Source organism: Musca domestica, unplaced genomic scaffold (assembly GCF_030504385.1).
Source record: "Musca domestica strain aabys unplaced genomic scaffold, Musca_domestica.polishedcontigs.V.1.1 1, whole genome shotgun sequence".
Taxonomy (NCBI): Eukaryota; Metazoa; Arthropoda; class Insecta; order Diptera; family Muscidae; genus Musca; species Musca domestica.
In genome coordinates this window covers 15,606,949-15,622,961 of record NW_026712114.1, presented here as the reverse complement: position 1 = coordinate 15,622,961, position 16,013 = coordinate 15,606,949, and the positions used below count along the sequence as shown (strand labels likewise).

The 16,013-nt window shown below is 38.3% G+C and overlaps 1 protein-coding gene across 1 annotated transcript; it reads right to left on the bottom strand.

Annotated features, from left to right (window-relative positions):
• Positions 1-3,304: 3,304 nt before the first annotated feature.
• On the bottom strand, positions 3,305-15,434 carry LOC101891219 (aminopeptidase N). The gene is made up of 5 exons (XM_005179401.4): positions 14,877-15,434; positions 7,355-7,510; positions 6,811-7,282; positions 4,914-5,152; positions 3,305-4,855 (listed from the first exon to the last, which is right to left on the bottom strand). The coding sequence occupies exons 1-5, from the start codon at positions 15,383-15,385 to the stop codon at positions 3,403-3,405; spliced, it is 2,829 nt and encodes a 942-aa protein (XP_005179458.2). The 5' UTR covers positions 15,386-15,434; the 3' UTR covers positions 3,305-3,402.
• Between the last annotated feature and the right edge of the window lie 579 nt (positions 15,435-16,013).

Genomic DNA, 16,013 nt, shown 5'->3' with positions numbered 1-16,013 from the left:
AATATAACAGCTACATTTGGTACTTTTAAGATTTTAAAAGAACTTTTAACGGATTTTGGAGGGTATTCAAAGTTCGGCTCTGCCGAACTTACTGCTTTTTTACTTATTGTAAATTTAAATTACGATTTTATTATTTAAAACTTAAATTTTTCGTATTTTAGGGTATTTTAAATCTTCGTTTTTAATAGTGAACTTTTCATTTCCTTATTTTGGCCATAACTCCTTGATTGAGTGTTTCGCCTTTTTAGGGCATTTTAGATTTTTGTTTTTATACCCTGCACAACACAATGGTAAGGGTATTATGTCTTTGTGCAATTATTTGTAACATGGAGAAGGAAGCGGGATAGACCCATAGTTACTTTTGAGGATCTTTATAGAATCACTTTCGTGGTCGATTTATGTATGTCAGTCCGTCTCTCTATGTATTTTTGTGAACAGAACGCAGGTCGCATGTATTATCCGATTGAGATGAAATTGTTTGTTTGGCCCAAGGGCCAACTCTATTAAAATTGGTGAGAATCGGTTCAAATTTAGATAAAGCTCTCATATATATCTTTAACCGATTTCGGGTTAATTGTGCACTTAATGACCAAAATCAGTCCAAATGACCTGAAATTGGCAGTTCAGCGTAGAAGTAAGTACATCAAATTTGGTGGAAATCGGTTCAGATATAGCTACAGCTCCAATACATGTGTTTCACCCGATTTGGTGTCTTAGTCCCTCACATTCGTCATATGCACCCTACAATAATGATATTTGGAGTCAGAAATACAGATGCCAAAGTGTATTAAGATCGATTCAGATTTGGATATAGCTACCATATATAGGATGAGATAACAAAACTGCAACAAAGTCAAACGCCATAGTTTTCAATTTTTTATACCCTCCACCTTGGAAAGGAGGGTATATTAATTTTGTCATTCCGTTTGTAACATGTCTAAAAATTCGTCGTAGACCCCATAATGTATATTTATTCATAATCAGCATAAAATTCTAAGTCGATTTAACGATGACCGTCTGTCTGTCTGTTGAAATCACGATACAAGCCACATTATTTGACGTAGAGCAGCAAAATTTAGCAGAATAATTTTTATTTTGCCTAGGATGGTTGGTATTGAAAATGACATATATCGGTCCACGTTTTGGTATGGTATGATTTTTGCCGCAATTTTTAATGGATTTGTCTGAGAATTGGTATTTGTAGGTCATAATGGGTCCTGTGGTGAAACATTGTATAGGTCCACGCTTTGGTATAGCCTCCATATAACGGTACCTCCGATATTCGCTAATTTGATGATTTTTCCGCAATTGTTAATGGATTTGTGTAAAAAGTGGTATTTGTTGGTCATAATGGGTTCTAGCTCCGATGGCGAAACATTGCATGTATAAGTCCACGTTTTGGTATAGCCCCCATATAGCGGTACCTCCCGATATCCGGTATTTTGATGAACTTTGCCACATTTTTTCACGGATTTGTCTGAGAATTGGTATTTGTAGGTCATAATGGGTGCTAGTTCGTGTGGCGAAACATTGTATGTATAGGTCCACGCTTTGGTATAGCCTCCATATAACGGTATTCGGTATTCTGATGGTTTTTATCACATTTTTTCACGGATTTGTCTAAAAATTGGAATTAGTTGGTCATAATAGGTTCTAGCTCCGTTGGCGAAACATTGTATGTATAGGTCCACGTTTTTGTATAGTCCTATATAGCGGTACCTTCCGATATTCGTTATTTGGATGATTTTTCCCACATTTTCCCACGAATATGTCTAAAAATTGGTATTTGGGGTCATAATTGGTTTTAATGTTTCCATTACCCTAAGGTGGAGGGTATTAAAAGTTCGGCCCGGCCCAACTTAATGCTTTTATACTTGTTTTTTTTTTTAATTTTATTAAATGAAAGATAAAAATGTCGGATATAGCATTAAAATTTAAAATAAGTTCAGATTTGTTCGAATTGGTCGCCTTTGGCACGAACTATGGCCTTCAAACGACCATCATACGCTGCCCGAATGTTGCTCTGCGGTATTTCGCCAACTGCCAAATACGGCAGTTCACCACTTTCGGCTAAGCGAAGCAACCCTTTAGCTCTTTTGAGTATATTTTCTTTCTGTTGCGATGGAAGTTCTTTCACTTTTTGGAATTTCAATTGCTTTACCCCGAGCTCATTTTTTAATATTTGCCGAATGGAATATTGCGTTATGTTCAGCTCACGAGCCAATTTTCGGCCACTGCGACGCGGGTTTCGATCAAGTCGCTTCTTTACTTTTCGAACCATTTCCTCGGTCCACTTCCTTGACGTAGGGCTACGCTACCAGTATCACGGTAAAAAGCGAGGGTACGAGGCACATAAGATATATTCACATGTAAATGCTGGAGTGCTCTAACAATAGCCACTTGTGGTTTTTCAGCCAAATATTAAGAAATCACACTATCACGCTTGAATTCCATCACAAATAGCTTGAATTCTGGAAAATTCTCACCAAAATGCTGTTGTACGCTTGTAAACAATGTAATGAGTGTCAATGGAACAATTTTAAAAGCTGTCGGACGAATGGGTTAGAAATGACAGCAATCTGAAGTTGGTTGCGGTGTTTTCATCTCACCCTGTATAGCAATTTTATTTGGTATAAAAGATAAAAGTATCCCCGTCAAGTTTAGTGAAAATCGATTCAGAATTGGATATGAATCCTATATATTAGTTCCCATTATTATCTACTTCAAATAAATTATTTTGTTACGGGAGCTCTACAAAATATGCATAGTGGTGTAGGGTAACATATAGTAGGCTCTGCCCCACCTTTTGACTTTTCCTTACTGGATTTTATATTCAATATTGCTGAAAACATTATATACCCAAAATGCACGGATTTGGAGAAATCTATAGGCAGGTTTAGTTCGTAAATGAGTCATGTCGGTCTACGTGTTCGTATAGCCCCCACACATAACGTTACCTTCAAATATCCAGTGTTTTGATGATTTTAGCGACATTATGGGCAGGAATTGTTTCAAATTTCGTATTTAATGTTCGCAGTGCATAATCTTAGACAGGTCAACGACTTCGTATAAACCACATGTAACTATACCTTTATTCGGTATTTTGATGGTATTAACGAAATTATTCACCGGAAGTTTATAAATTTCGTATTTGAAGTTGGAAACTTTAGATCTAGTGTAAATATGGGTCTACTTCTTTTGATACCTACCCCCCATAAAATGCCAAAATATTTTGTAGTTCTCTGCAAATTTCGCACATTAGCAATATATTCTATAGTCAAATGCTGAGAGTATCTCATGAGGGCATGGTCAAATGCTGAGGGTATATATCTGTATACCGACTGATACAATTTAATTGTTTTTTTATTTAGTTTACAACAATATCAAAATATATTTCTCTATTTAAAACAATCTAAAAACAACAATTACTAAGGCGCTGGCCAACGATACAAAGGACAGAGTTAAACTAGCACTGCCACTGTTGCGGAAGTTAAGCATCCAAGACATAATGGGATCACGATTCGCCTTCAACCAATTATAGTTATCCTGAATTCTAGATTTAACCACTGTCTCCAGATCACTGTTTACGTAGGCACTCTCCTTTACCTTGTCCACCAATTCCAATAGCTTCAATTCTTGATCACTCTTAACCACATAGCTGGACATGCCGCGTATGGCAGCATCCAAGGGTTTGTTACTGCCAATGGCCAACTCACCATAGGCTTGCCAATTGTTATTCAGGAATTCAATGGCAGCATAGAGACCAGCTTGGCTGCGACTGTAGGCAGCACTGAGTATGGTCAGACGTTCCGGACTGCGCAACTTGTTGCCGGTATCAATGGAGCTGCTAAAGAACTTATTCAATTGCTCAGCATTTTCAGCACAACCCAGCGATGAAATGAAAGAATTTCGCAAAGCTTGATCATTGGTGTTCATCAGTTTATCGAAAACATAATTGAATTCCGTGGATGTGGCATCTTTCAGGGCCAGACAGTAGAATTGGGATCGTAGATTTGGCTCAATGGCAACAACGTTGTTCAATTCAGCTTCGAATTTCTTACGAACTTCCTGCTGGCAAGTTTTAACATCAGCCATCCAGGCCAGATGGATGATAATGTTGCGTGTAAATTTATGATAATGTTGTTCGCCGGAATCTTCATGCACACCGAACTTCTCATAGACGGGCTCAACAATATAGGCCAGATAGCGTTGGAAATATTCATAATTGCTGTGATCAATAAGGAAACGATGGAACGTATCAAAGATACCCTTTGCCGTGGCCCATGGAGCATATTGATCCTCTTCAACCAGATAGGGTAACATTTCCAACAACGTGGAGTGTTGCAAACGATTGGAGATGCTAAAACGATAGGCATCATGCATTAGCTGGGCCCGATTGAGGGGATGGACCTTGTAGGGTTTATCGTGAAGGCCTTCAACAATCAGCTTCCAATTTTTGTCATCATAATTGATGCGATAAAATCCGGTCGATTGTTTATTTAAAATTAGCCAGTCATCCTTGGACAGCTTGGCATCCACCTTAATGCTGCTGACATTTAACAAAAAGTCGCTGGCTGCTGTGTTGCGGAAATCGGCATTCGATTGGCTGGCATAATTGATGGGGATATACCACAATTTATCGGACTTGGTGTTCTCGTTGTTGTGGAATGATTGTTGGGCGACAGTGAATGAACCATCATCATAGTTGCGGCTAACGGTCAGCACTGGATAACCACCTTGTTGGGTCCAGGAACGCAACATATCTTCGATACGGGCTGGTATGGGATGATTTTCCTCCTTGGCAGCGATTTGCAAGGCATTGAAGAGATCATCTTCCACGGCAGAAGTAAATTTACTAAAAAGCGAAGGATGTGAAAAAAATGTATGAATTTTTTCGTGAAAGTTACACTTACTTAGCATCCAAATAATTATGTAGACCACGTTTGAAGACGGCATCGGTTAGGGCATGATTCCACATATGTAGCACGGAACCAGCCTTGGCATAGGATACATCGTCGTAGAGGCTAGATATCTCGGCGGCTGTCTGGACATAATGTGTCATAGGTCTGGGCTTATCACTAGCATCACTGGTCAAGGCAGCCTGGTATTCGTCTGTCTGGAATTGTTGCCATATACCCCATTCCGGGAAGGCCTGGTATAATAAAAAAAGGAAACGAGTTGAAATACAAATTAAAATAGAGGTGTCTACGCCTGATATAAGTGTTTTATATTAAAATTGAGATTTTGTTCTTCGAGATGACTTTGAGAATATTTTGGAGATAACTCTCCATCTCCTATGAAAACGCCTCTCGGAATCTTCTAGGCTTAAAGATAAATCATGTGATCCCGTATAAAAAGACCGAGTCTTGTGTGACAAGCTTTGATCTTTAACCTTTAATCAGAAGATCTTCTCGCCGTTCATGAGAAGAACTATGAGAAGAACATCAGATTTTCTGTGGGAAGAATGTTTGGTCTTCTGTAAGAAGACAGTCAGGACTTATATAAGAAAATAGTTTAGTTTTCTAGGCGAAGATCTACTAGTCTTCTATAATAAGGCAGTATGATCTTCTACAGGAAGACAGTCGGATCTTCTAAGGCAGTCTGTTCTATAAGAAGACCGTCTGGTCTTCTATAAGAAGACCGTCTGGTCTTCTATAAGAAGACCGACTGGTCTTCTATAAGAAGAACGTCTGGTCTGCTGTAAGAAACAGTCCAGACTTTCTTAAGAAGATCCTCTGGACTCCTATAGGAGGACCTTTTGGTCTTCTATAGTCGGACCTTTTGGTCTTCTATAGGAAGGCCTTCTGGTCCTCTATAGGAAGACCTTCTGGTCTCCTATAGGGAGCCCTTCTGGTCTTCTATAGGGAGCCCTTGTGGTCTTCTATAGGAAGACCTTGTGAAGGTCCTCTGGTCTTCTATAGGAAGACCTTCTGATCTTCTAAAGGAATAACTTCTGATCTTCTATAGGAAGAACTTCTGATCTCTTAGATGAAGGCCTTCTAGTCTTCTATAGGAAGACCTTATTGTCTTCTCTAGGAATACCTTCCGGTCTTCTATAGGAGGACCTTCTGATCTCCTAGAGGTAGGTCTTCTGATATTCAAGAGAAAGACCTTCTGGTCTTCAAGAGAAAGACCTTCTGGTCTTCAGGAGGAAGACCTTCTCGTCGTCAAGAGAAAGGCTTTCTGGTCTTCACGAGGAAGACTATCTAGTCTCCTATAGAAAGACCTTTCGGTCTTCTATAGGAAGTCTTGTTGGATTTCTATAGAAATACCTTTTGGTCTTCTATAGGAAGACCTTTTGGTCTTCTAGAGGAAGACCTTTTGGTCTTCTAGAGGAAGACCTTTTGGTCTTCTAGAGGAAGACCCTCTTGTCTTCTAGAGGAAGACCTTATTGTCTTCTCTAGGAAGACCGTCTGGTCTTCTATAGTAAGGCCTTCTGGTCTTCAATAGGAAGACCTTGTGGTCTACTATAAGAAGACCTTGTGGTCTTCTATTGAAAGATCTTGTGACCTTCTTATCTTCTATAGGAAGATCATCTGATCTCCTATAGGAAGACCTTCTAATCTTCTATAGAAAGACCTTCTGGTCTTCTAGAGGAAGATCTTCTGATATTCAAGAGAGAGACCTTCTGGTCTTCAATAGGAAAATTTAATAAAAAGACATCCTGCTCTATTTCCTGGCTTTCGCGTTTTTAGGACAGACCTTTTCTGGGAAATCCTGCTGGTTTAACGGTAAAGGGACTATACAATTTCGAATTTAAGATCTAAATTTCATATTTGCACCTGAAATATAAATAAAAAAAAAAATTACATCATCTGTTGCCTTGTAGGAGAACAACTGGGCAAATCCTTCCTTCAGCCACAGATATGTCCACCATTGAATAGTTACATAATCGCCAAACCATTGATGACCGATTTCATGGCCAATAATATTGGCAATAGCCGTTTGCGTGTTAACCGTTGACAGATCTCTGTTGTACAGCATATATTGTTCACCATAGGTGGCCAAACCATAATTTTCCATGGCACCACCTTTATTCGGTATGGCGGCTTGATCCAATTTCGGCAACATGAAATCAATGTCAAAATACTCAGCTAGACGTTGAGTAATCAACATTCCCGACAACAGACCCCATTCTTGTTCATCTTCCGAACCAGGTCGAGAATAGACACGTTGCTTCAAACCGTTCAGTTCACCTTCAGAATATTTGAAATCCGAAACAATAAAGGCCACAATGTATGTGGGCATATTGACAGTGGTTTCAAAAACAGTTTTGCCTGAACTAAAAACAAAAGGCGAAATGTGATTTTATTTTCTTGATTTGAAGGATATTGAATTTTCGTTAAGAACTTACGTGGTCTCTGTCTCATACACAGGCATATTGGAAATGGCAGTATATGTGGGGCTATGGTTGATGGTAATTTTGAATGTGGCCCTTTTGCCGGGATCATCGTAACAGGGGAAGGCATGACGAGCATTAGTACTCTCGAACTGTGTTGCAGCCAGGGGCCTGTAAAGATGGAAAATAATCTATAATTTTAGCATAAGTTTTCACTAAAATATGGCGTCGTGGAATGGTGTAGTACTATTATATTTAATTAAGCTTCAAAAGTATCAACATTTTACAGAATCGGAACAATGTACAAGCTTTGGACAACATCTACTTTTTTCACACCCAGACCTTGTAAGTCAATTGGTTTAGGCAGTAATAAATAGTGCATTTTAATCTAACTTCACTACTAATTGTGATTCTCACAGGACCCAGCTACAGATTCGATAACATCTAGCAGATCAAAAATTTACCAAAATTCTGATAGGTAGGCAGTGCAAGAGAAAGAAAATATACTAAAAAGAGCTAAAGTGGTGAACTGCCGAATTTGGTTTTCTCCGATGAGAAAACATTCGTTGTCCAGCAGTTTGTAAACAAACAAAATGATCGTATTTGGCCACCAGAACTCAAGCGCCGCCCATGGTGATGGTCGCTCTCCGCTCGTATTAATCGACCGTGGCATCAGAATAAATGCCGAATATTATCGCGAAAATATTCTGGAGAGTGCATTAAAGCTTTGAGCACGCAAACTTTTGGCCGCAGACCTTGGACATTCCAACAGGACTCAGCACCATCGATTACAAAATGAGGTTCCTCTAATCATTTCCAACGCACAATGACCAGCAAAATCTCCGGATACCAATCCGTTGGACTATTGTTTCTGAGGTATTTTGGTAAGCAAGGTTGGCACTAAAAAATACCAAAGTGTTGATCACCTCAAGCAAGCGCTTCGCCGGGAATGGGCCAAAATACCGCGGCGTGTGACGGTTTCAATGGCCGTTTGAAGGCCAGAATTCGTACCTAAGGTGACCAATTCGAACAAATCTAAACTTATTCTAAAATTTGATGCTATTTCCGACAGTTTTTGATTTCATTCAATAAAATTTAAAAAAAAAGTAAAAATTATGGTAAGTAAAGTCAAATTGTTGCATTTTTTTATCTCACCATGTAAATGTAAAAGAAGTTATTATTCTACTTATATGTCAAGAACCGCTGGACAGATTTTCACAACTCTCATCAATTCGAAATGGTATCTTGCCAGAAAAGGATAATATATAAGAAAATCGCGTAAAAAAGTGCAAATTTTACGTTACATTTATTATACCCTCCACCAAACTATGGAGGGAGGGTATATTCATTTTGTTATTCCGTTTGTAACTCATCGAAATAATGATCTCAGACCCAACAAAGTATGTATATTCTTGATCAGTGTAAATTTCTAAGACGATTTAGCCATGTCCGTCTGTCTGTCTGTCCGTATGTCTGTTGTTATAACGAACTAAGATAGAAGGCTAAAATTTTGCACACATGTTTATTTTGCCAGTAGGCAGGTTAAGTTCGTAAATGGACCATGTAGGTACACGTTTTCATATAGCCTCCATATAATGGTACCTCCCGATATTCGATATTTTTAGGATTTTAGCGACAATATTCACCGGATTTTTTTTTAAATTTGGCATTTAAAGTTCGAAATGGATACTACATCCTAAGTCAAACAAATAAGCAAAGGCTACAGTCGAGCGGGGCCGACCGTTGAATACCCTACAACACTATAATAAACGATACAGTTTATATAGGCAAGATGCTCGAAAGAATTCCACAAGATATTGTGACAAATAATAAAAGAAAACCATCAGGTTTCGTTCTCTAATTTTCGAATAATAGCAACTTAAACTAAATGGTCTTCCTAGATCTGGAACCAATATTTCCCAAAGACCTATAATCTCCCAGAAGTGGCAAAAGATTAACATTTATTATTGGTTTTTGACTGAAACGCATCTATATGAGATACAGACATTTGACTACATTATTCAACGAAATCAGCGTTAAAAAAAATAGTCAGAAGTGCATCTTTCCTGTATTTGTGAATTCTCCAAAACGTCACTGGAATGGACATTTTCGTATTTTGTCTACAAAAAGTGGCAAACTATTTCACACATTGAATATTTTTGCATGGCCATCCAAAACTGCTTGGCTTTTGCAATGTGCGGTAACCCCCATTCAAATGTGCGTGAGGATCGGGCGATAATTACGACCTGCTGACAATTTTGCAGTTTTTTGGTCCATTTCAACCCCTAAATATATGGCGATCATCTCCAAAAAGAGTAGGCTTCTATTCTGACCCTCATCTTATCCCCATGCAAAATTTCGTAAGGATCGGGCCATAAATGCGATCTGTATATGATATCCTGATATGCTAACTACTTAGTTTTGTTAGCTGTAGAAATATTACCAAATGTTTAATTCAAAATGAAAATATGCCAAAAATATGACAAAATGGAAAAAATATGAGAAAATATTACAAAATCAATATTTTCATCTTTAGAGAGATATTGGTATTTGCGTTTTTTAGACGTTTTTCCTTTCCTGTCAAGAGGCCATTCTGAATTAATGAGAACTGTCGAAATCAGTTCAGCCGTTCTCGACATAAAAGAGATCTTTCAAGCATATCTGCTTTGATAGACATATATATCGCACATATTTTGCTGTATATCCGATTTGTTGGATGTTAACATCAATGTAAAGATCAGAAGTAACCTTGTCATGGCTTTGTGATTTCGCCGGGATTTAAAATATTCGCGGTTTAATGAAAAATTTGGAATTTTTTCAACAAAAAATATATGGTCTATTTTACCCGCTAAATATTATCCGATGACCACCCAAATTGGTAGGCTTCTTCCCCGCCCTAAACTCTAGCTACATGCGAAATTCCGCGTCGATTGGTCTAGAACTGCAACCTCCGACATTTTTTCAGTATTTGGTCCATTTCAACCCCTAAACATTTGGCGATCATCTCCAAATGTAATAGGGTTTTATTCTGACCCTAGCCCCACCTCCATTCTAAATTTCGTGAAGATCGGGCCATAATTGCGACCTGTAGAGTGATTACAAATTAACATGGACAGACGGACGGACGGACATACATAGCTAGATCGACTCAGCTCGGCGAGATAGGAAGATCCATATATACTTTCCTATGTGGGAAATCAATGTTTCGTGGTGTTACATAATTTTTGGCCCAATCAAACTTATAATACCCCCAACACATAGTGTTGTAGGGTATAAAAATAAGCCATGTAGATCCACGTCTTCATATAGCCCCGATATAACGGTACCCTCCGAAATTCGGTATTTTGATGATTTTATCGACATTATTCAACGGAATTGTTTCAAATTTGGTGTTTGAAGTTCGGTGGTTCGGTCCAGGTCTTCGTATAGGCCCCTATATATCAGTACCTCCTTATATTCGGTATGTTGAAGATTTTAGGTACAATACTCACCGAAATTGTTTGAGATGTCGCATTTAAAGTTCGTCATGGAAGCTACAGCCTGTGACACAAAATTGTCTATGCAGGTCCAGGTCTTTGTACGGAACCTCCCTATGTACGCTATTTTGATGATTTTGGCTACAATATTCAACGTTTACTTCAAGTTTCGAATTTGAATATGGTAATGGCTTGTGACAAACAATGCCTATGTAGGTGCACGTCGTACAGGCCCCAATATAACGGCTGTATTCGGTATTTTTAAAATGTTAACAGAATTTTTGGCGAATGTTATTTTTTTGAAAATTTTGAAATTCGTTCTAAATGGTGGAGGATACAGCCTTCAGCCCAGGAGGATATTCAAAGTTCGGCCCAGCCGAACTCACCGCTTTTATACTTGTTTATATTTTTTATCGCCTGCGATTTTTTCAATTTAAATTACAATTTTGAATTGGACATTTTCTAAAGTTTTTCCACACCCTGCAATACCATGTGTTTAGGGTATTATATACAGTTCGCAATTATCGTGCGATGCTCACGAAATTTTGCAGAATTAAAGCCTAATGTTTTTGAAGAAAAATCAATCGACACGGAATTTTGCATGAGAAGAGATTTGAATACGGGGAAAAAGTCTAACATTTTGAATGACCATCTGATTATATTTAGCTATAAAATGGACCACAACTTTCGTGTGAAATTGTTTAGAATAAATTAATTGTTTACATTTTCTTTTATAACAAGTAAAAAAGTTTCGGTCGGTTTTGCCGACAGATGTATACCCTCAGCCAATGTTCATTTATTTTAAAATCTTTTGACTTCTGGTTTGATTGATCGAATGTTTAAACCTTTATGCAGTTGGTTCCAAAGGAATTGGCCATTTCGTGTCGGGCCTAAATAAATATGATATAAATCTTGCGACGTGCTAGGTTTGGACTGTGTTGTGTTAATGGAAATTTTGAGATGTACCAAGTCATGAATAGAATCGAATGTCAATTTCGCTTTTTATGAGCTTCATGGATTTTCACAATTTTGACCCTTTGTGGGTGGACCGATATATTCCATCTTAACACCAGATCTTGGATTTAGGAAAATATTGGAATGTGTGAAATTTTAAGACAGTCGGATTCTAACATCACCAATTTAATTATTCAAAATGTTTACCCTTTGTGGGGGAGGTACTTGATGGAGTGGACCAATATTATCCATTTTTTTTAAGAGACCAAGAACTGACGAAAATATTAGGATTTGCCAAGTTGGAGCAAACCCGGATTACCGCTTCTCTTTCTGCGCAGAAAAAAATATTTTTTGTTTTTTTGAAATTTTTGACCTTTTGTGGGGGAGGCACCAGAAGGAGTGGACCGATTTTGCCCATCTTAACACCAGACCTTGGGTTAATATAAAAATTTAGATGTGTGAAATTTTAAGACAATCGGGCTCTTGCATCAATTTTTATGAGAGTTGTAATTATTTAAAATTTTGACCATTTGTGTGGGAGGTACTTGATGGAGTGGACCGATATTGTCCATTTTCCCACCAGACCTAGCACTGAGGCAAATATAAGGATGTGTTGGAGTTGGAGCAAAATCGGATTATCCTTTCACTTTCTGTGCAAAAAATAATTATTTTGAAAATTTCGACCTTTTGTGGGGGAGGTACCAGAAGGAGTGAACCGATATTGCCCATCTCCGAACTCGATCTAAGTTTGACAAAAATATTACGATGTACCAAGTTTGGACCATATCGGATACTCCCTTCGAGAGGTATCGTGCGCACCAGCCAGCCAGATAGACAGACGGACGGACATCGCTAGATCGACTCCAAATGTTCTGAAACGGATTTGGTCCAAAGAGACCTAGGGTCTAAAACCGTTATTTCGACTAGGCACGTTTTGACCGTTTCAAATGATATATCCCCTGTAGCCATATGGCTGAGGGTATAAAAATAGTTGAAATTAATAGTGAACAAGACAGAAAATATTGGCATTTACTGTTAACAAGTTAAAAAGTATCAGTCGGTATTGCCGCCAGAGATATACCCTCAGCCTATGTTCGATTATCTAAATATATTTTGACTAGTGTTAAGATTATGCCAAGTCTAAATGGAATCGGATGTTAATTTGGCGATTTATGAGCTTCATGGGTACTCAAAATTTCAATATTTTGTGGGGGAGGTACTTGATGGAGTGGACCGATATTGTCCATTTTCACACCTGTCCTAGCACTGACGCAAATATTAGGATTCGCAAAGTCGGAGCAAATTCGGATTAGCCTTTCTCTTTCTGTGCAAAAAATTAGTTTTTTTTTTTTTTTTTTGAAAATTTCGACCTTTTGTGGGAGGTAACAGAAGGAGTGGGCCGATATTGTTCATCTTAACACAAGACCTTGGGTTAATATAAATATTGGGATGTGTGAAATTTGAAGACAGTTGGACTCTTACATAACATTTTATGAGAATTGTAATTATTCAAAATTTTTACCATTTGTGGGGGAGGTATTTGATGGAGTGGACCGATATTGTCCATTTCCACACCTGCCCTAGCACTGATGCAAATATTAGGATTTGCAAAGTTGGAGCAAATTTGGATTATCCTTTCTCTTTCTGTGCAAAGAATATATTTTTTGAACATTTTGACCTTTTGTGGGGGAGGTACCAGAAGGAGTGGACCGATATTGTTCATCTTAACACCAGACCTTGGGTTAATATAAATATTGGGATGTGTGAAATTTGAAGACAATCGGACTCTTACATAACATTTTATGAGAGTTGTAATTATTCAAAATTTTGACCATTTGTGGGGGAGGTAATTGATGGAGTGGACCGATATTGCCCATTTTCACACCTGACCTAGCACTGACGCAAATATTAGGATTTGCAAAGTTGGAGCGAATTCGGATTATCCTTTCTCTTCCTGTGCAAAAAATATATTTTTTGAAAATTTCGACCTTTTGTGGGGGAGGTACCAGAAGGAGTGGACCGATATTGCCCATCTCCGAACTCGATCTAAGTTTGACAAAAATATTACGTTGTAGCCAATTTGGACCAAATCGGATACTCCCTTCGAGAGTTATCGTGAGCGAATTCGGATTATCCTTTCTCTTCCTGTGCAAAAAATATATTTTTTGAAAATTTCGACCTTTTGTGGGGGAGGTACCAGAAGGAGTGGACCGATATTGCCCATCTCCGAACTCGATCTAAGTTTGACAAAAATATTACGTTGTAGCCAATTTGGACCAAATCGGATACTCCCTTCGAGAGTTATCGTGCGCACCAGCCAGCCAGACAGACAGACAGGCGGACGGACGGACATCGCTAGATCGACTCCAAATGTTCTGAAACGGATTTGGTCCAAAAAGACCTAGGGTCTAAAACCGTTATTTCGACTAGGCACGTTTTGGCCGTATCAAATGATATATACCCTCTGTAGCCATATGGCTGAGGGTATAAAAAGGGTCTTCTGTTACCTGGTTCAAGAAATAGACAATGATATGTTTTTCATCGTCGAATTAAAAAAACTTAATTCCATAAAAGATTCCTCAGTTTATTTGACAGTCATATCAAAAATAAGCTAAACAAGATGCACATAACTACAACGTTGATTAGAGGATGCACAAGGGAACCATTTATCACTTCATATCTAGAAAATCCAATTCATGGCCAAAATACATTTTATACCCCCAAATATACATTGTGTCACGGTGTTATCGCCAAATAATCAACATCAAGTTATAACTAACTATAAATATTTTCAAAACGCCTCATTCTGTTGCAAAACCTAAGAAACCGTTCGAAAAATAGACTTTGACCCTAAATTCCTCAACAACACTGGAAGTGTCTGAACTACTGTATTTCGTTGGACTGGTCAATATTTCGACATGAGACTAATAAAGCGATTCGAGTCGATATTAGAAATTGTTAAGGTTCTTGCCGCTTTATTCAGTATGACTGGGTCCTAAATTGATTGCTACAGCGTTCTCAATGCAATGCAATCATTACAAATCGGATTTCTAGACCAAAAATCTGCTTCTATTTCCTTTAAATCTTTAACTTTCCTCACCACTCACCGTTCACTGCCATTGACATCGGTGTATGTGGTCATGTAGAAGCCAGCATTATCATTCCGAAGTACACCGTTATAGGTCACATTCAATTTTAATTTCGAATCCTTGGCAAAGGGCGCCTCAACTTTACGTGTCAAAATCAAAAATTCACGTTGTTCATCGTAGACAATTTTTAATTCCTCTGGACTTTCGCTGCCACTCTGCACTGTGGCTTTATCGAATTTCAATTGACGTGCATTCAAAACAAATGAATTAGTTTCTTCGACCACAGTCACATCGATTGTTACGACACCGGTAAACTCGCGAATGCCCTCATCGACACGCGTCGTTAAAACGATATCATAGTGAGAGGGTATGGTATTATTTGGTAAACGATAGTTGAGATCTTCGCGAGGAGTTCCTGTTAACACGGATTCCCTTTCGACAGGGAATTTATAATGGCTGGCGGATTTCACTGATCCTGCCACGGCAAGGATCGCTATTGCCGAAAATACTACCAGACGACTGTTCATGTTGTTTCTGCGACAAATGTCAACATGACTCTGTTCGTTGCCAAATAATTGTTGGACCTTTTATGACTTCTGCAATGTTTTTTTTTTTTTTTTTTTTTTTTGAGATAATCGAACCATGTTTATTATATTGACATGTCCGTTATCGGCTTTATAAGATTTGCGTGTACAGTATGGTCGATAATTGGTAACTTAATCAGTTATTAGTTAAGTCGTGAAATTAGATTAGAAATCGTTTGAAATTTTAATGGAAAACAACGTCTATGTCGCCACAACATTTATCCATCGATGACATATAAGAACAAGTAAAAAAACATTAAGTTCGGCCGGGTGAAACTTTTAATACCCTCCACCTTAGGGTAAAAGAAACATTAGAAGAAATGTGGCAAAAACCATTAAAATGCCGAATATCGGGAGGTACCGTTATATGGGGGCTATACCACACCGTGGACCTATACATGCAATGTTTTGCCACAAGCTCAGGGACCCGCTATGACCTACAGATACCAATTTTCAGACAAATCCATGAAAAAAATTTGGCATAAATCATCAAAATACCGAATATCGGGAGGTACCGTTATATGGGGACTATACCAAAACGTGGACCCATACATGCAATGTTTCGCCACCG